A 20,197-nucleotide genomic window follows, 5' to 3' on the forward strand; every position below is an offset into this window, starting at 1 on the left:
AAAATCACAGCAGTTTACGTGGCCTGACAAAATCCCGAATATTTAGGTTTTCCTATGCGAGTCAGCCAGAACAATCACAGAAACCCTCTGATGATTAGAAATAATACACATTACTATTTGGCATTCCTACATATACTGAAATCAAACTCAAAAGTAACAAAAAAGGGAGGGGCATTTAAAAATTATATCAATTTTCATACTCACTGTGGGCCAGATTTTTGAAGCAAATGCACAAAGAAAAACAAAGGTAAGTGCACAATGAGATTATGCATTATTCCAATGAGATTAAGTTATGTTGTATTTTTTATGTTTTTTTAAATTTTTGTACTTTTAATGTTTGAGTCATATCAGGCACACCTTTGCATGTCTGGAAACTATACCACCATTTGAAATCTGGCCCTATGACCTTGTCAGCAATTAGTAACTTTATATAGATTAAAATAAACTCCTTATGACTGCACACAGAGTTTAACTTCATTAAGATTATATTTCTATATTTAGGTGACAAATTTAGCACTTTCGGGTAAGGCTAATTTGATTAACTGTGTTAGCTTGGCCTGAGCATAAATAAATGTTTAGTAATCTAAGAGTGGGGTCCTCCCACAGGTGTCCTTTGTGAAAAGCATATGCTTCACAACTGCCTTTAGGAAAAAGCCTCTAGCATTAAATATGGCCCAAGATGAAGAATGACAGTTTTTAAGACAGGAGATAAGAACAAGAAATGAGAAAAGAATGACTCTGATAACCTATAGCTGAACACTCATGTATAGAGTAATCAAGAAGTGGACAGGTTGGACTCACTAGGCCTCCAGACAAAACTCCTCACATGAACAGACTCTGCAGCTCTCAAACCGCATGGAGCAGGGTGGAGGATAAATGTGGGGGGGGAACATCAGTGGGCCCTGAGCTTGAACAGATATTATAAATAAAAGGTCCATATTGACTGGAAGGTAGGAAGTAAAGCCAGTGGACTATTAGAAACCACTGAAACACAGTTCATGGCCTGTGAACAATATTCCAGCTGACAACTCCAGGGCTCAGCCGTAAACCAGAGGAACACTGCCAATTTAGTTTGCTTATTTTCTTGCACAAGGTCCATTGCTCAATTTACATGGGCTGTGTATGGGAGAACTGAGTATCACCTTTTGGGAACTAAACTTACTCCCTTGTCCTGTCTCTCACTTGCCAGTAAATTTCCTAGAGATGTTCCCCTATCATGAAAAATGCTTATGTTGGTTGAAACCCAAAAATGGCTTCAGTAAGTTAAAAGCAGAGGAAACTACTCTGCAAGATCTGGGGCTATCCAGGTCCCATTGAAATGAGGAAGATTAAAGAATGTAATAGATGTAATCCAAAATGCTGGTAAAGGAAATGCTGAAAACAGTTATGTCTACATCTTGGATGGATAAACTTTCCATCCCAGCGGTGTTGAAAATGTTCTAAGACTTTCCTTGTGAAGAGAGATAGGTGGGGCCACTTTTTTTTCCCCTCCTTTTCTTTCACTTACACACTCCAGAAAGTGTTGCTGAGGTCAGATAAGTTATGTACAGTGGGTCTGCAGCACAGACGTGCCAAGGTATTCAGTCATCATTTGGAAAGCAAAGAATATGTGTGAGGGTGTTCCTTTTTTTGTTGTTGTTTTTGTTTTATTTTATTTTTTTTTGTTAAGGGGAAAAAACAATGTTTCTTTATGGAAGCTACATATGGGAGTAATTTTTTTAAAATATTTTAACTGCAGTGTCATGTCAGATGTTGTCAGTCAGGATGACCCACAGCAGTTTGAGACTCTCTGAGCTTCTGCATATTATGGAAATATGCAGTACTTTTCCAGGGGTTCAAATCAATTCAAATGAAGATGAAATAGGGTGGGACCTTAAATTCTCACAGAATAGTATAGCGTCATCTCATACCAAGCAAAAAGCTACACATTAAAAAAATCTTTAACCTTTTCTTTAACCAAAGTTTAACTGTGTCCTGATGCTTTTTTTTTTTTTTTTTTTTTTTTTAAAGACAATGAAACTATGCTTTGGAACATGTCAGATTTCATGTAAGAAAGCCGAAGTTAAGAAAAAAACCCAACCAAACAAAAACCTTTCATGTGAAATAGAGTCTTCAAACATTCTTATTCTAAAGCATAGTAATGCCTTGTCATACCACTGTATCAATAATGCCATGTTTTATAACATATATAAGATGCATACTTTGCCCAAATGGGTTACTCAGTTAACAGTATTTGAAGAGAGAGAACCATCTCCTTATACTGGTAGACACTATATTTGCAAGTGTGTACTTTGAGATAAACTGTGAGTATGTAGGAAAGTTAAACAAACTGAAACCAAATTCATCCCTGACATAACTCTAATGAAGTCAGTGGAACTACACGAGGTAAGAATTTGGCATACTGTTCCTCTATGCTAAATTAACCACTTAAATCAAAACACTGGCATTTTTTCATTCAAGCTCTGATTCATGTTAAGGCAACAATAAATACCTTCACACAATGTTCCTCTTATTCTTGAATATCCCTTTTGACATATTGGGTCTGTAAAACAAACAAAAGTGAACTTTTAGAATGCTACAGTCCAAAACTCACCATTAACTTATTGTACAAAACTGATCATGTGAAATATTATCTAGAGTTTACTGCTATGAGAAGTCTGAGTGCTTAGACAGTATCTCAGTATTTTCTGAAATAATAAAGAGATAAGATGAGGCAGCTACATAAACTCTATATAGAGTGTCAGCCATTATCCTCTTTTGCTTCCCATGTGTCTTAGCTAGCTAACCCCAAAGTGGTTGTATGATTCCTGCTTCATTCATATAAATTTAATTCATTTAACTTGATCACAGCACATTACAGCCCTATTTACCACACATGGATGAGGAAGAATTCTGTTAAGATATACAGGATGAATTTAACTAAAGATTTGAGCAAACTAGCAGCTTTCAGCATATAGAAATAACAACTCACATTTCTGCATTCATCAGCTCATCCCTGAGTTCCCAGCTCATCCCACAGTTCAGTCTAATTATCAAGTGAATATGCAGAGACTTCAACCCATTTCCTGATCAACCATATAATTCTCTAGGTCATCAGTTAATCTACAGAGTATAATAACAAGGGCTACTCCCTGTCCTCCCTCCATTACCACACCAAAGATCCATTTGTTGCAAACATTTTCTTGGGAGCTCTGGGGAACATGCATCTATTGCTACATCATTAGGACTTCTAGATCACTAATTATGACAAACCATGCTAAAGTTACAGACTGTAGGTGTGGTCCCTTCCCTTCAGAATTTAAAATTGTAAATTGTTTTCCATAAAAATCCAGACTTAGAACTTCCTATAGCTACATGCTACCTCTCAAATATTAAGACTTCTCTTTTTCAGACTGAGTAAGGAATGAGGGCTTGATAATAGAAAAAGTAAAAGTTATTTGTCTAGCCTGTGCCCAAACTTCTATGACAATAATCTGGACCAACCTCAGAATAGATAAAATCCTAGGTTCCTGAGGAAAATGAACAGCGTTACCTCGTTCACATGGTGTACATGGGCTTCCCCAAGCAGCACCTAGTGAGGAACAGCACTGGGACTTCAGAGTTGCTCCGTTGATATTTATTTCACATCTTCCATCCACTATGTTCTGCCAACAGGTACCCTTAACCGTTTCTGTAGGGAAAAAACCCCCAATGTATTGTCATGCAGATTGTTTAGCATTATACATTAATATATTTGCAAACACACTTGAATTTAACCATGAAAAAGAATCATCCTTTCACTATGACTTACCACATCAGATCTGAATTTATCCTTCTCTGTGCTGGACTATAGCCTGAAATCACCCCAGCACAGAGCCCTTTGCAAATCCTAGTTTATGCTTATTGACTTTAACAGGAAATCTCTCAACACCATTCAAGATCTGAGTCATTGTATTTATTATGACTCAGATTAGAAGCACATGCAGAAGAACAGGGTAGATGTGAACCCGTTCTAGGTCTTCCATTAATCCACCAGATCCCCCAGTCTGGATATCTGATCTTCCCGTACAGATAGTGGCAGGAGATAGCTAAGGATCAGCCAGAACTATAGTTCCACAGTTTTTCTCACTGACTAGGCAAAAGGGATACATTCCCATCCTGCCAGAACAGGTAAGGGAAGAAATTATGAGTCCACAGAGTATCTGAGTCACAGCATTGTCTGTAGCTACTCTTCAGCTGGTTTGGACTGTACACAACTTATTCGTGCTCCATCCAAACAGAAAACTGGCCTTTCCAGAGAGCAGATCTTAACAAGAACATGCCCACCCCTCTTGCAGGAGAAATTAAGTGGATGAGCATAGTCCTGAAGAAGTAGTCTTAGCATTTCTGTATTTGTTACAAAAAAATTTCCCCTCTCTCTCAAATTTGACATAGAAGCACACCACGCTCCCAAGTACTAGTCACACTTTATGTGCCCACAGTAACAGTGAAAACACTTTCTTAACATTGTTTCTGTAACATTTTCTACTAAATTTATCTACACAAGTTATTTTAAAATATTTTCTAAACTTGGTGTACAATGTCTGTATGTCAGTGGACATTTTTATCCAGAAAACATAAAATCTTTAGAAGAATAAATACCTATGCAGATGGTTCTGGTTGTATCCAAAGTACTTTCAGGAGAACACTCACAAGCGAAAGAGCCTGGTGTGTTTTTGCACACTCCATTAACGCAGGGGTTAGATTCGCATTCATCAATATCTAGAAGAGGAACACACTGCCATTAGTGCCAGGAAGTGTTAACAAAAATACATATGGCCTTTTTCAGCTTAGGGAAAAATGGAAGCAGCTTTCCTCATGACCACTTTTCCTGATACTCTGTTTTTCTATTACGAAACTCTTCACAATAGACTAATGATGCATGTGTCCTAATGACACACTACCACGTGTACCAAAACTACATTGAACTTGGAAGCAGCATCTCATTTTTCAGTGATATCCAGCTATTGCCCTGCTTTGTGTGGATGGACCATGCTGTTTAATGATCTGATACACATCCTGTCTATGGCTCAAAAACAGTTCAAACTAGGAGCTGTCAGGCTCTGTTCTCCACACAAGATAACAGATTTATAAAACTTGGTTCTTCTCAAGTTTTTCTCACCCTTGGCACAGTGTGGGCCCACTGGTAGTAGTCAGTAAGGAGAGTGCTAGTATAGAGCTAATACAGGCTATTCCCTGAGGTTACCTAATGCTTTCATTCTGGCCTTGTCTCTCCTCATTCCCCTACTTTCCCATATAATTTCTTTATATTTTTTTTAGTTCTACACATTATATCCTCATTAAGATTCAAAGTATTTCTGGCACAATCTGAGAACAACCCAAATGAATAAAACTAGGATGAAATGTGTTGCCAATTACCTTCACATGTCTTTAGGTCAGGAGTGTATACAAATCCTTTCGGACAGGTGCAGGTGAAACTTCCAGGGGTATTTCTGCATTGCCCATTGTCACAAAGCAGCATGTTCAGCGCACATTCATCAATGTCTATAATGAAAATCAAGAACTTTTTAAGAAAGGAAAGATTTCTGGAATAGAAGCCAGGGTAGAATTTCCCTCCCAACAGCCACATTTCATTAGATTTTGTGTATGTGGAAAGCAGGAGACAAAGGGGAGAGAGAGAGAGAATACTCACACACGACTTGCACTATTTTTGAAAGACACTGAAAAGATTTCTAGATTCTTTTAGTAGACAACAGGCTTGGAATTTCAAATGGAAATGCCCATTCCAAATAAACTAATACTAAAGATCCCACTTACTGCACCTTCCTTCTTCATGAAAACTATCATCAAAATAATGGAAACAATAATAGTTACAAGAATTCAAACTGCACAAATATTACCTAGAGAAAAATTAACATTTAAATTTTGTTATTTAAATAGGGAAAAATAAAAAAAAACCCCAAACACTTTTCTCTGTATATTTTTGTTCACTTTTCCCTGAGCTTTATTCTTTAGCAGGCTGCTTTGCTTTTATAAGAGCTCGTACTTCCTTTCTACACATATTCATAATATGTGACAGCCACACCATGTTTCAAAATAAAGCTGGGAATCACACTTTCATCTTGCCTATATTGTGGAACAGGTCTATGCAGTCTCTGATTCTCTGGACAGCAGCCCCCACAGTCACGAAAGAAATGAGGAGAGGATTGATTTGGAAAGGTTTGCTGGTCATCCTGGTCTTTAAATCACCATTTTTTCCAAGCTGGCTCTGAACTGTCTTAGATGTTATGGTTAACAAGGCCAATGCAAGTCTACACTTGCTTCAGAGGTGAAAAATTTAAATAGAAATGCTAGTGCTTAATTTCAAGAGCCCTTAGGAAGTCTTTGGAAGAGCTGTGGTCATTAGAGAGAAGTTGCAAGGTGGCAATGGGCCATAACTGGCAGGTGAAGACCAGGAGAGACCCCGAGAGCAGACAGAACAACTGGCTAAGTCAGAGGCCTCAGAAAGTGTTGAGAGAAGTTGGAAAGACTCAGAGGGTCAGTGTAGCAGCTGGGAACAGCAAAAGTGCTAGGAAAAGCAGGGAGATTTGTAGAATAAAACAGACTGTGTGGGAAGCTTCACAGGAGTTCAGAAAAATTGAGAGAGGGCCAGGTGGAACATTATGGAAGAATGGGAAACAGCTGTGATGGAGCATGGATGTGGGCTGCAACAGGGTGGGCTGGGGAGCAGCTGGAAAGCTCACAGATGGATAGGGAGAAAAGAAGAGATGCCATAAGCTACAGGCAGACACTGAAATGGGACATGGATAATTAAAGCCAAAGAAGCAAATGGGAAAATGGGATGAATTACAGCATGACTTTTATCAAAGATAGATCAATTCCTATTTTTTAAAAAATAAGATAGTGGATAGTTTAGACTGGGATAACACAGATGACTTAAGCTATTTAGGTTTAAGTAGAGAGTACAGAACCCAAATAAAATTATTATGTAAGCTGGAGATAACAGGAAGGAATTTAAGAACTTCAAGGTGGTTCCGGAGCTGGCTGAAGGACAGATTACAGTAGGGTATATTAAAAGGGGAGTAATCACAATGCAGAGAGGATATTAGCAATGCCTTTCAGGGATCAGTCTTGGGACTGGTCCTATAAAATATTCATTGCAATGCAGAAATAAAAAATGAATGGGATCAAAAACTGTGGGCAACACTAAACTGGAAGTTATTACCAATACAGAGAATCATGCAAGACTAAATTAATCTTGACAACGTGAATGAGAGAAATAAGATGAAATATAATCACCAATGACCAAAACCATGCAATTAGAGACCAATAACAATAATATGCTATAAACCAGACCTCATCAGCTGAAGGCTATCGAGAAGAGAAAGCTCTGGATGTAACTCCCAATTAGAGGTTGACTTTGACTGCAAAGTATAACATGTATTTGAGAAAAGATGAATGCACTCTATAATCAGTTTAGGCAGGATATTCCTAGGGGCAATGGAGAACTGCTGGCACCACCATACAAGGCACTGGTCAGACCTCATCAGAACACTGTATACTGGTCAGATCAGTTGTGTTCAAGAAAAGACTGCAGCCTCTGCTTTTATGAAAAGACTGAAAGTGTGGATTTGGATAGTTTAGCCAACAGAGTTTGAGAAAGGATATGATGATTCTTCATAAATACTTTGTGGATAAGTGCTGACATGGTGTTAAGTCAAAGGATAATATTTAGTACAACATCAACTGGTAATAAAATGGTCACAATTAAATTTTAACAGGAAACCAGAAGAAATTTATAATTAGTTGTGCAAAGGAGGTCTGGAACAATGCACCACTGCAGAAGTAGAAGAAAGGAATCTAAAGGTTTTTAAGTTATGGGCTTCTGATGGGACCATGTAATGGAACAAGACAATTGCCAGAACTAAAATTTGTAACAGGAGTCTGCAGGCATCTGATGGTTTTTTTTACATCCCAGATAGTCTGAGAAGAGACTGGACTGCTACTTATTTGAATTCTTTTTATCCCATGCCACAGTGCTTCCACTGGTCAACTCTAAGGAGCAAGATTTCACCTTTTCTGTGATGAAAAATTTGGCTTTAGATTTTTTTCACTTGTACAGCACAGGAAATCAGCCCTAGTTAGAGACACCATGCCATCAGATTCTGCTGGTGCTTCCAATGACAATAAATTTTCCTGTGTCTGGCTAGTATACTTAACACAGTTAAACCAGTAGCCCTGTCTGGAAGCTGAAAGGGAATTTTCTCCAAAGTCAGAGTTGGGAAAAACCATGTAAGTCTTCTGTAGCATATGGGATGGCTATCTTCTTATGATCAGTTGGGAGTTTTGCTTAAATTCCCTGCTCTTGGAAGCACCTAGCACACTGGTGATCCTAGATCCCTCCTGTGGTATACTGTAATTGCAGGATCTGGCTTCTTTTGATTTTGAGAAACATTGGTACTGGAGAGTGCATGTTCAGTGGACTTAACTGAACTGGATGTTTATTGCTTGGTTGCCAGTGATTTGAGTCATTGACAGCAATGGTCCCTTACAGCCCCACTGAGCATTGCAAAGCACTGAAATTAAAATAAGAATTCAGCAGAAACATCCAGAAATATCAGAATTGCAACTAACAGATCTGATGAAACACTGAAAAAAAATGTGTAAGAGCATAAACAGGCATCAAACTTCAAAATGAAAATTGGGACATTTCATACCAATGCAGTTTTTCCCAGTTGAATCCACTTCATATCCAGGGTTACAAATACATTTGTATGTTCCATGCAGATTCTCACACCTTCCATTTGGACAGAGATCGGTATCCAGTAAGCACTCGTTAATATCTACACAAAGGTAAAAAAACAAAACCAAAAAGCAGAGTCAGTTGTTGAGGGGTTGTGGGGGTTAATTCTCCAAACTAGAAAAAGATATATTTTCGATATCACTAACATTGGCTGCCCCATATTTATAATCATGTAGTTCTGATTAGGGAATTCACACCTAAATATTCACACTCAAGAGAAAAAAGCATCCTTTTCACACTGATTTAAGACCATTTCTAGCCCATAGACATTTAAGAGACTTGCAACTGTAGATAAGAACTGGGATATTAAACTGGGGTCTTACATTAGGGTACTAATACCCCCTGTATCTCCTGATTCATAGCATTTCCAGATGGCATCACTCTCCAAAGCACAAATACCCCTCCTTTCTGAATGCTTTCCCCTCTCTACTGCCAGCAAATATACCAGTGAGCGTTGGCTGACTTAGAGATTGCAGTTTCACAGTTCTACGACTACAAAGCTCTTATTGTAATCATTCACTCCTTCTCTGTAATTAACCAAACTCTGTCAGCCTGGCCTTTTTGACAGATGAAAACACATGAGAAAGCTCAGTGTTCAACATGGCTTTATTCTTCAGGATGATTTAAGCTGAAATGGGCAAATGACTTACATGTATGATTTCTAAGTCAAATAGATAACACTTGTCACAAATTTGCCATTATTTTGTAACAGCACCCACATACATTCCACAGCATAAAACAGACAGGGCGCACTGGTGAAATTGCATGCTCCACTCATTTAATCCTAAATTATTCTTACGTGTTGCAAACAGCCATTTGAATAAGCCCTCCTCCCATTCTTTCCTGCCATCATCCCCACCAGCACGTCTAACAAACCAAGGTTATCAAGGTAACACTTTTAGCCAGAACTGCTATAGTTTGAAGTACATTAGGTGATCTTACCATTTCCTCCTGCAGTCATGCCAGTTCCACTGCTGCACAGAGCCTGATATTCAGCTGGAAAAAAAATTAAAATCCTTACTGGAATATTCTTTCTTAGCTCATTGCTTTCAGCATCATCATTTGCAATAGGCCAAGTAATTGTTTGAATGAAATAATATGCCTTTCAATTATTCTAAAAACATTAACAGCCTCAGTGCTCTGAACCTGTAAAATATTTTAGCAGGTTCAGGGTCTGCATCTGCTCACGAAGACAGATGAGTAAAAACTTCACGTGGTGAACTGAGGCATTTAGGAACAGACATAAACTTCATGCTGGCCCTCCTACACAAATGAACCATAACATATTCACAGCAAGGTTCTCCAGAACTCATATGTCCAAGCCCTTGCTCAAGGTGCACACCCAAAGTGACGAGGAAACAGAAAAAGTTTCCTATAGATCTAGCCCATATTTAACTCCATTTAGCAGGAGTGTCTTCAGGAGTCCATAGCAGATCAAGGATCTCTTATCCTTAAAAAAATAACAAAACATGTATCAAAGTCTCTCAAATGTCTCAATTACTGCTCAGTTCAAGTTCTTCTTTTGAGTTCAGAAAAATTAACAGAATAAACTGACAGCCAGATCAGCATTAATTGTTGTCGTATAGGTCAGCAATTTCCAATACATTTGCACTTCAATAACAGCCCAAATAATTACACTGCTAAAATTAATAAATATTAAAAATATGCATGGAATTAGCTGTCTTCTCTTTAAGGAGAATCACAGGCAACACATCTCCCAGTATTATCATAACCAGATTATGCAGATTAATATGTACCCCTGCTTGAATCAAATAATTACTGCCACTGTATGTGAAAGCAGACCAGCTCTGGACATGCATCAGCAAAACTTTCAGGTTAGAATGGCAGGAACTTCTGCAAAGAGCTTCTGAGGAGCACAAAGAGATAAACGTCTTCCTTTCAGGAATTTTTTTCAGTCTCTCTGATACAATGCTCTTCTCTAAGAATTCTTCTCCTTCCCTCCCCCACCGAAAGCCCAAAGAAATGCTACATTTCACCCTATATGAGATGGCACTTTTTTAACAATTGAAGAGGTGGGCAAAATAACACAGGAAAAATAGCTTCCATGTATGTAAATGTTCTGCTAAAGTAATTGAAATACAAAACAGAAGTCAATGATACAGAGTCCGACATTTACAAAAGATTTCAACTCTACTGTACAATAAGAAGGGCTCACTGATATCAGCAGAGTCTGCTGGAAAGGCTCCTTCCTATCATTTCCTTGGTGTTTTGCTATTCTAAACAACAGAGCATGTTATAAAACTGTGGTCAGCAACTTCCAGCTGAAGAGCTCACGTCAGCTCAACCTGCCTGATTTGCTCCAACTGATTTTGTCTCCCTAATGCTTTTCACAAAGCTATCAGTTAAAACCAAGATTTAAAAAATAAATCTAAAATTATTTTTGCCTACAAAGTAGATACCATGTTAGCATGAGATGCTTTTGAACTACATATCAAATGGCACATTTTGGTTATATGCAACAACAAATTTGCTGAGTGAAAAGAATCACTCAGCAAAGTTGGGCTTCAAACTAGCTCCCTGCAGTCAGTCGCCTCCATGAAACCAGGGTCTCTATTTACTGGCTTCATGACAAGGACCATGTCAGCATAGTCATCTTGGAAGAACTGCTTTCCTAAAAGCAGATTCTGCCCATGAGAATGATTAGGATTGCTTTCTTGCCAGAAAGAAGTTATGTTCCACAAAACTTTGCTTGGTGGGGATTTTGGTGAGACACTCAAGTATTCTCAACCACTTAATTGAACATTTGGTTTTGCATTGACTATCCAAAAAGTAGTTACTGTATAAACAATTTCAGATCACTTGAAGGATACAGAATTCAGGCAGCAAACATCTGACTGACAGGTGTACATAAGAATTTGAATATATGAATTATTCAAGATGTTTCCATGAGTAACTTGAGTTCAAAATTGTATTTTTTGTTATCCACATTATCAAAATAGAGTTTGTTGTTTGAAAATCTGTTTCAATGCATGTAACGACTCTGGACCCAGATATTGGCATTTACTGTTGCCTCAAAAAATTATCTCCTGAACTCTACCAACATGCAAAATAGCAGATTGCTCAAAATAGGTAACATGTTATACGACAATTTAACCTTCCTGATTTAGGGTGCAATGTTAACACAAAACTGTATTTTACATTTCTAAAAATAGTTTATCAACGTAAAACTGAGATTAGAGTATGTGCCAGTAAATATGCCATACCTGAATTTTGTGCTGGGCAGGGCTGACAAGGCTCCCCAAAGGCATAGTCAGTGCTGGCACAACAGCACTCCGATTTTGTAACTGCACCGGTTAATGGTCTCACACATTGTCCTCTCTTGTAGCCACCATAGCATGTACTTCGCATATGTGTATCTGAGGAAAGAAATCTCTCTTAATCCTGCCATAGCCAACTATACTGCCATAAGTATTAAATGTAGCTCAGGTGTCATAAACACTGTAAAAGAGCTGTCAAAACAAAACATCTTTCACCATTTCCCTATGCTTTTCACCCACCTATACCCTCACTCCACTCAGGACAGGAAATTCGTCTTCCTCATGTTCTTAAGAGTTCAGCCGTACAAACTAGTTACTGCATTTAATGACTTAACATGCGTTAGTGAACTACTAGGGGAACAATCAATACTTAACCTTGAACTAGCAAGAAGCCACAGGGAAAAGAGACAAAGTCTCTGCCATGTGACAGGGACGTTACTCACTTGTAACTTGACAGGCCCAGTGGCAGGATCTCAGAGGTAGAACCAAGTATACCTCAAAACTCCCCAAAAAACACAGTACTGTGTACTTTATTCTCAGAGTTTGATTTTAACAAGAAGTATTTTTTCTCCCCCTCCCAACCTTGTTAGTTGTCTCTGATTCATCAAAGCTAAAACGAGCACTGGTGCAACACCCTGAATTAAGCCCACTAAGGCCACACTAAAGCTTCTGTTTTCATTTTATACCTGAAGAAAGGTGGAACGAGAGAAAAACTTGCATAAGGAAAAGATCAAAAAAATATGCTGCCATTAAAAAAAAAATAAAAATCTTTCTTTGCTTGTAAAAAACAAAGAAGTCAGTAATGCTACTCCAGTGCACAAGATTTAAAATGTTTATCTTTTCAGGTCCAGGGCCATGGGCCACTTTTTAAAAACTGGCCCATAATGGCTGTCAGACACATTAGAATTTTCAAATCAAAAACTTGAAACATCTTTCGCTTGTAGAGAAAGTGGAAAAATTTATATGTCCCACTTTACAAAGAAGTGAAAGAGTAATTAAATCCTTAAGCTTAGTGACAAATGAAGAATTTTACATTGACAGAAATGGGGCAAATTCTCACCTACTCAAAACTGATACTGCACTACTCACTTCCAACGGCCCTATGCTGTATAGTCTACCTGACCTTGTGATTTGGCCCACACATTTTTTCTCTTTAAATGCAAAGGAAAAGAAAAAAGAGCAAAATGGGCTATTACAGTAAATACCCCTGAGCTATTAGTATCCGCTATACCTACCACCCACCAATCCATGAAAAAATGGTTCATTCTACACTCAAACTTGATCTGCCCATCAGTCTAGTATTAATGCCTTAACATTGGTTAATTGTGACTTGCCACACATTAAACTTGTCTTACCAACACACACGCGTCCGTCCAGTCCTACTGCAAGGCCAGGGAAGCATTCACATCTGAAAGAGCCATCAGTGTTCACACAGCGTCCGTTCATGCATATTCCAGCTGTCTCGCACTCATCGATGTCTGTTGGAGAACAAAATGAGCTTTATTAGAAATTAAATTACATAGTGTTCAATGCCTGGCTGAAACTTGCATTTGTGCAGCTTATTTTCAATGTATCCTATAAAAAAATATCAAGTGTAAATGGAAACTAGTTCAAGTGAAGGTTTTATTAGGAATAATGATAAATTCATTCTGTGAAATGGAAGAAGAAAATGCAAAATTCAGGAGAAATAAACAGAACAAAACAATCTCGTGCTCTCCTTGGAGAGCGAAAAGGGACTACATTTTCCTAACTTGTTCCCAAGAAGTACATATTCCAATTTAAGGGTCATTCAGGCAAAAACATAATCGGAGGAAGGAGGAAACTGTGACTGCTAAGACAAAGGACGTCTGTAGTGTGTAACAGGGCATTCCCTTGCTGTTCATGCTGTAAGATATCAGTCCAGATAGCAAATGGAATCTTTTACCCCCGCTACGAGGTGCCTTCACAGGACCACCAAAGAATTTCCCTTCCTCCTGCTCCAGGTTCAGTTTTTGGAAGGATGTCTGAATCTCCACAGTCAGACCCTACCCCACACGTAGCGTGTGTCTGGTGATCTGCATGACAATTGGCTCTTCCTATCAGATGCTCATTACAGCCCATTTTATAAACTTTCAATGGACAGACTGCACTTCAGTCTTGAAAGGAATTTGTTAATGATTTGAGCCCTAAGCAACAAGTTACCATCTTTGCCCAACAATAGTACATTGAACAATAAGGCCCTTAGCAATGAAATACAAGAAGGAAGCCCTACAATATTAGACTACCACAAAGGGATGTTAAATTAACAAAAAAATTATATAGGCTGCATATCCTGTTAATAGTAAGATCATTCTCTAGACACAGAGACCATGCCATTATTTTATAACTGATTAAGAAAAGGAGTGTTTAAAATATTGTTTGGAAGTATGTATAACCTTTATAAAATAATCACTTCATAACAACTCTCCATAATATATACAAGAGACAGTGTGTGTGACAATTTCCTTTTTTCTGACCTTAAAAGGGCAAATTGAGAGTGAAACACCTCTGTGTTTTACTTAGCTTGTGTTGTTTGGCATAAAACATGGCTTGTATGATCCAAGATTCCTTTTTCAAACTGCATTTTAAAATAGAAGTTATATTTAAAGTACATGGGCTCAATTCATTTCTGCTTCATCCTGCAAACTTTTGTTCTGTTTCAGACAAATCTTAAATGCTTCTCCCACTTTAAATTTAGTCCTTACTCAGTGTAAGTAAAAACAGTTGGGACTTCAAAACGTGCCCATACTATTTAACAGTGTAGATAGTTATTTTGTTAGACAACACTGAACTCCTTTGACAGATACAAGTTCTCCTAAAAGAAAAAAAAAAAAAAGGAAAAAAATTAACTTTCTTTTTTTAAGGTTACTTACAGAAACAGAAATGCAAAGTTACTTTTTTTCCTTTTCCTGTAGTTCATTTTTTAAAAAGATTTTGTAAGCTAGTAAGGGGTGAAACGTGCAATCCATTTTCTTTTGCACCAGTTTACAAATGTGTTGAAAATACTGTTATAGATGTTTTACGGAAAGGTGAAGTGGGTCACTTAGAATTGCGCAGATCAGCTGAAAACCTGGCTCCAGTAAAGATGGGGTAAAAAGCCTCTGCTTTTAGCAGGGCTGAGATTCCACCCAGCAAATCAACTGCACATGCAGGCATGAAGTCCAAATTTCTAACCTCGACAAGGCTCTGCTGCCTTCTGTGGTAAAAGTCGCCATCTGGACAACTTCAAAAATACTCGCTTTTCCAACTTTTGCCAGAATACCTCAACCTGGTCCTGGAAAACCAACTAATGGACTCATTCTCCATGTCCAATGAGTTTTTGCCTTTTCTGCTTAGCTTGCTCAGTAGTGCCAGCTGGGCACACTAAGTCCTCTAATTTTAACCAGGAAAAATTTACTCAGACTACTAAACTGCCACTTTCAGTTGCCTTGCAATAGCTTTCAGTTTGGGGAATTTCTGTTTGGTCTAAAGACAAAACAATGTACGGAACAGAAATAATGCTTTAAACCTCTGCTTGCCTGATGTAAGTATTTCTGAAAAATCATCAGCAAAAGAAGCTAATGGTGAATAAGTTTATTATGTCTTGTATTACAGGGAATACACAAGACTATGGTGTAACATTCTTTTTTGGCACGTTACTTCATAAAGCCCGAGTGGAATTTTTTACCAGACAGCCAAGCACATGCCCTGTACTTATACTTAAATTCCAGTTTTATGGAACTAAGTGTCAATTACAGTATCCCCAATTTTGGGTTAGAAATTCTTCTTACTAGTTCAAAATTCAGCTTAGAGTGCATCAAATGAGATGTTTATAGGAGCAATGTGTTGCACACTGCAATTCTTATAATCCTTTGTTGATCCCCTAAAGAGTTTGGCATAAACACATGTTCAATTCCATATTAAAATTGCTCAGGCAGGTAGCCAATTTGCTGCAGAAATGTCATTTTGTGCATACACAAATTCCCAATATGCATGAGCACTGACTGCATGTGCAAGCACGAGGTTAGAGTTTAAGCTTGTGTAAGATCTTAATGCATCCACTTCACAAACAAATTCAGGATATGCAGTGGGAACAATGAGCGTTTCAAAGGCTGACCATTCTGTAGGACAGAAGTTATTTACTCTGTACATGTGGTGTGTACAGAAAGGACTCAATAAGGATAAGCATTGAAATGTACAGGAAAAGACATTATTAAAGATCACTCTTTTAAACTTTTAATAACATGACTGGAGACATTTACCAGAGAGTTGTGCTCTCTGTAGCCACTACATTCCTGGGAATTATTTCATAATACTTTGGGCAAGTGGAAGAAAGGAGACAAATATGAAGTTGGGAAAAAGTGTAATTTGGGTGTCAAGGTCTCAAAATCTGGTTTGATTTTGACCCAATAGCAATTTTAACACGTAATGAATGTTTCCATGCTCATTCATAGAGAACAAGGCTTACTGTAAGTGTTGAAAAGCAGTGGGAGAAATCCTTCATATTACTATAAGATCTGTTCCAACTTTCAGTAGGATCAGTTGAGTTGCCTGCAATTTTGGATAATTTTCAAATATTCTTCCTTTGATGCGCAGAAGTAACATTTCTCTAGGGCCAGAAACCCCTTTTTGGCTGTATCCATACTCCTGTTTAGCCAGGAGGCATGTAACAGAGGCTGTGAAGTTGAGTATCATTGGTTTTTAAGTAGTCTGAAGCAATTTACATACCATCTTCTTGGATGGCATTTCAGTGCACAGACTGATGTTAAAAAAAAAAAAAAAAGAAAGAAAGAAAGAAAAAATACCAAAAGATGCTCAAGGCAAAAATCAAGAGGAGCATTTGGGCTGAGCTTGCATCAATGAGTCACATCCCTGCTAATGACACTGAAAGCAGCCAGTGGTCTTTGGGAACATGACTGGCTGATGTGCCAAGGCCTGATGGGCATTGAGTTCTTCCCTGCCAAGTCAGAGACCAAGTCCTGCTGCCATCCCACACAAAAACCAGCTGGAAAATAAGCTTTAGCAAAGCACAGAAATACACCTACCACTCGGAAAAGAGGTAAGAATGGAAATAAAGCTGATTGCTCGAAGTGTGTGAAGGCTGCAGCCAACACAGCCAGTAACTGTAAAGCTAAGCAGACACTTGTATGGATCGGCACATTTGTTCATTTGAGAAACTAAGAACAATTCATTCTCCCAATCAAAACAACCCTATTACACAGCAAGAATGGGGTCATCTCTCATTAGAAATACATGATTCCCGTACCTGAAGGCTGGGTAGCACTGTCCTGCATACCTAGTGCAAAAGTTATCAAATGCAAGAGAAGTTCCGGATGTTTTACAAGATTTATTGGCCTGGTTTGGATCTAAAGTCTAAGTCTAGACACCGCACAGTTCAGATCCAAGACTGCTACAGTTCAAGAAGCAACAGGATCCAAATTATTTCACTTTTCCTGTCACTAACTCTGAAACCCAAATTATTTATTCAAACATTTATTTTTGTTATTGGTCCACAACATGATGCTGCTGTGTAATCTAGTGTGACCTTTTCTTAAATTTGCCAAAGCGTAAGCAAGCACTTCTTCTGCCTTGATTCCAAGAGTTAAAAGATTTAAAATTTTTCAAAAGAAAATCTGTAAGTAACTTGGCCCAGCACTTGTTTATTCCTTATTCCGACTTCTGCTTTGTGCCTGTAAAACTTGCTGAAACATGAAGATTTCTACACACAAAACTTCCAGTTTCTGACAGGACTGAACAGAAACTCTGATGACATAACTAGCAACCAGAAGTCTGCAGTGTCTCCCACTGGGGCTATTGCTGAGCTAGTGCAGCAAATGGAAAAGACAATCTTGCTGTGGTGCTCATGTCTGCATCTTGGTCACATGGGGTGCTGGGCACTCCTCGGAGATGCTGAATTGACTAGGAACACCCAGGCAGGAATACGAGAGAAATCCAAAGAAGTCAATGAGCCAGGATGTTTGGGTGGCCAAGGGCAGAAAACTTTAAAAGGCCAAACAAAAAGTGAGATATACTAGAGCCAAACTGCAGAAGACCTCATAGGCAAAAAAACCTGGAGTTTAACTAGGTCAGATCACAGAGTCCTTGATCAAAAAATATTTTCAATTCACTAGTTAGGGTGGTTGCTCATCACTGTGGAAAAGACTGAGTATTGTCTTGCACAGTGACAAATCATTCTAGCTGATTAAAAAAAGCGTATCTGACGAGAACTCTGCCCAGTATTTCTTGTCCCCAAGGATCACTATAAGGAAATAAGGCGATTCTTGAAGCTACTAGAGGCACATAACTCACAAGCTTTGGGAACCCGTAATTTAGTGTGCTCACCTCTGCAATAGCGTCCATCAGATGCTAACTGGAACCCTGGTTTACAAATGCATTTAAAACTGCCATCTTCATTGATGCACATCCCATTGAGGCACATGTTCCTTATGCTGCATTCATCCATATCTGAAAAGGTACATAATAGACATAATGCTCATAATGTTTAAGTAAAAGAACTCTTACTACTTCTATCCAAAATATAAACCTTAATTTCTTTCTTAGTTGTCAGAGGTATATGATAATCAGAAACATATGATGGGACATACTGCACCGTCCTAGAGGATGTGTCAAAGCAATGACTTCGTTTTTTCATAATGAATCATTAACATATATAAAGGTAGGTATCCAAAAAGAGCAAAAAGAATGAAAAACAGATGAGAATTGGACAGCTTAAGTTAGTAAAAACTGTAAAAAAGTGAGAAAGTTATGTAATTGAAGAGGGTTTGCAGTCCTGATGTACATAGAGGCCAAGTTAGAAACAGCCTCCTATTTGGAATGGTAAACACAACTTTATATTACTAAGAACACCTGAAAGGGGAGGAGTGGGCATTTGTGTTTGGTCCAAAAACTTTTGTAACCTCCACTGGATGAGTCTGTTTATAATGTGGGAGAATTCCCAGCACTGTGCTCAAGAATGCATTCTGTGGGCACTTTCACCATCAACTTCATTTTAAAATAAAACCTACCCCTTCCCTGGATTCAGCATGACAGATCACAGAGAAGGGAACTTACTAATCATAGCTTCATACTAGCATTATTCACCCTCTGACCTAATGGCATAGCATGAATGATTCAAAAAGGAAAAGGTGGAGGTCCCAGACACTGCTATTCTGAATGCTCCACAGTTACTTACACAACGACAAAAACCAATAGGCAAGTACAAAGAATGCTGTGCTTGATTTGAGTAAGCTTTTATATCCTCTTAGGCTTTATTTCATCCTGGCACAAATGAAATCAGTTTTGGATGTTACATCCAAAAAAATCAGCACGATTTACCAGTTTCACCTGAAGAACTATACACAGTTACATTAAGGTATGGCACAATGCCATGGTCTTTACTGATTAGTGTGTGTGCACATGTATTCCTAAGAGCAAAACTCAATGCATTACAATGCCAGAGATGAAACTGTTTCATAAGTGGATGCAACAGACATTCTGGCAACATACGCAATGGAATTAAAAATGTTTTACCAGACTGCCCATGTCCTGGTTCTTATTACTATTAGCACATGGTATTTGGTGGGAAAGGAAGAAATCAGAATCGAGTTTTTTTCCAAAATACGTTAATTTCCAAATATATTTGGTCAATATAGTTCCATAATAAGATATTTAAAAAGCAGCTTATAGTGCTAAACTGTATCTAAAAAAGAGTCAGGAAAAACAGAGTCTTAAAATGTCTGTCTCTACCAAGGATTAACAGAATCACTACTAGCACATAAAATCACTGGATTGTAATGACATTACAATATATTCAGAATCGTGCTATTTTCCTTAATATTGCAGCTGTCTTGGACAGAAATTACACTTCTAGACATAGTGTGTTTTCTTTTTACTTACAGGCTAAGTCAGACAAAAATAATTTATGATTTAAAAAAAAGAAATCGTGTATCTATCCCAACCAGGAATTTTGGCATTAAGTCTTTGAGCTGAATCACTGAGATAATATTCTGCCAAAAATGTTTCTAAGAACAGTGCTCGAAATTCCTTTAACGTATGAATAGATCATTGGGAACCCTCCCAAGGACCTTGGGAAGCATGATAAAGAACATTCTTCTTTTTCCCCTCTTTACTAAAGGTCTGG

General features: G+C 38.1%; 1 protein-coding gene across 1 annotated transcript in view; it reads right to left on the reverse strand.

The window, feature by feature from the left end:
* Nucleotides 1–20,197, reverse strand: part of FBN1 (fibrillin 1) — a 158,768-nt gene that overhangs the window by 60,740 nt on the left and 77,831 nt on the right. Inside the window, exons 15-23 of the mRNA XM_049812484.1 lie at nucleotides 18,400–18,522; nucleotides 13,416–13,538; nucleotides 12,007–12,159; nucleotides 9,725–9,778; nucleotides 8,697–8,822; nucleotides 5,398–5,523; nucleotides 4,621–4,740; nucleotides 3,533–3,670; nucleotides 2,492–2,542 (exon numbers count right to left, since the gene is read on the reverse strand). Of these exons, the coding sequence (XP_049668441.1) occupies nucleotides 2,492–2,542; nucleotides 3,533–3,670; nucleotides 4,621–4,740; nucleotides 5,398–5,523; nucleotides 8,697–8,822; nucleotides 9,725–9,778; nucleotides 12,007–12,159; nucleotides 13,416–13,538; nucleotides 18,400–18,522 (1,014 nt within the window). The remainder of the gene's footprint in view (nucleotides 1–2,491; nucleotides 2,543–3,532; nucleotides 3,671–4,620; nucleotides 4,741–5,397; nucleotides 5,524–8,696; nucleotides 8,823–9,724; nucleotides 9,779–12,006; nucleotides 12,160–13,415; nucleotides 13,539–18,399; nucleotides 18,523–20,197) is intronic.

This window comes from Accipiter gentilis, chromosome 10 (genome assembly GCF_929443795.1).
Source record: "Accipiter gentilis chromosome 10, bAccGen1.1, whole genome shotgun sequence".
NCBI classification, from domain to species: Eukaryota; Metazoa; Chordata; class Aves; order Accipitriformes; family Accipitridae; genus Astur; species Astur gentilis.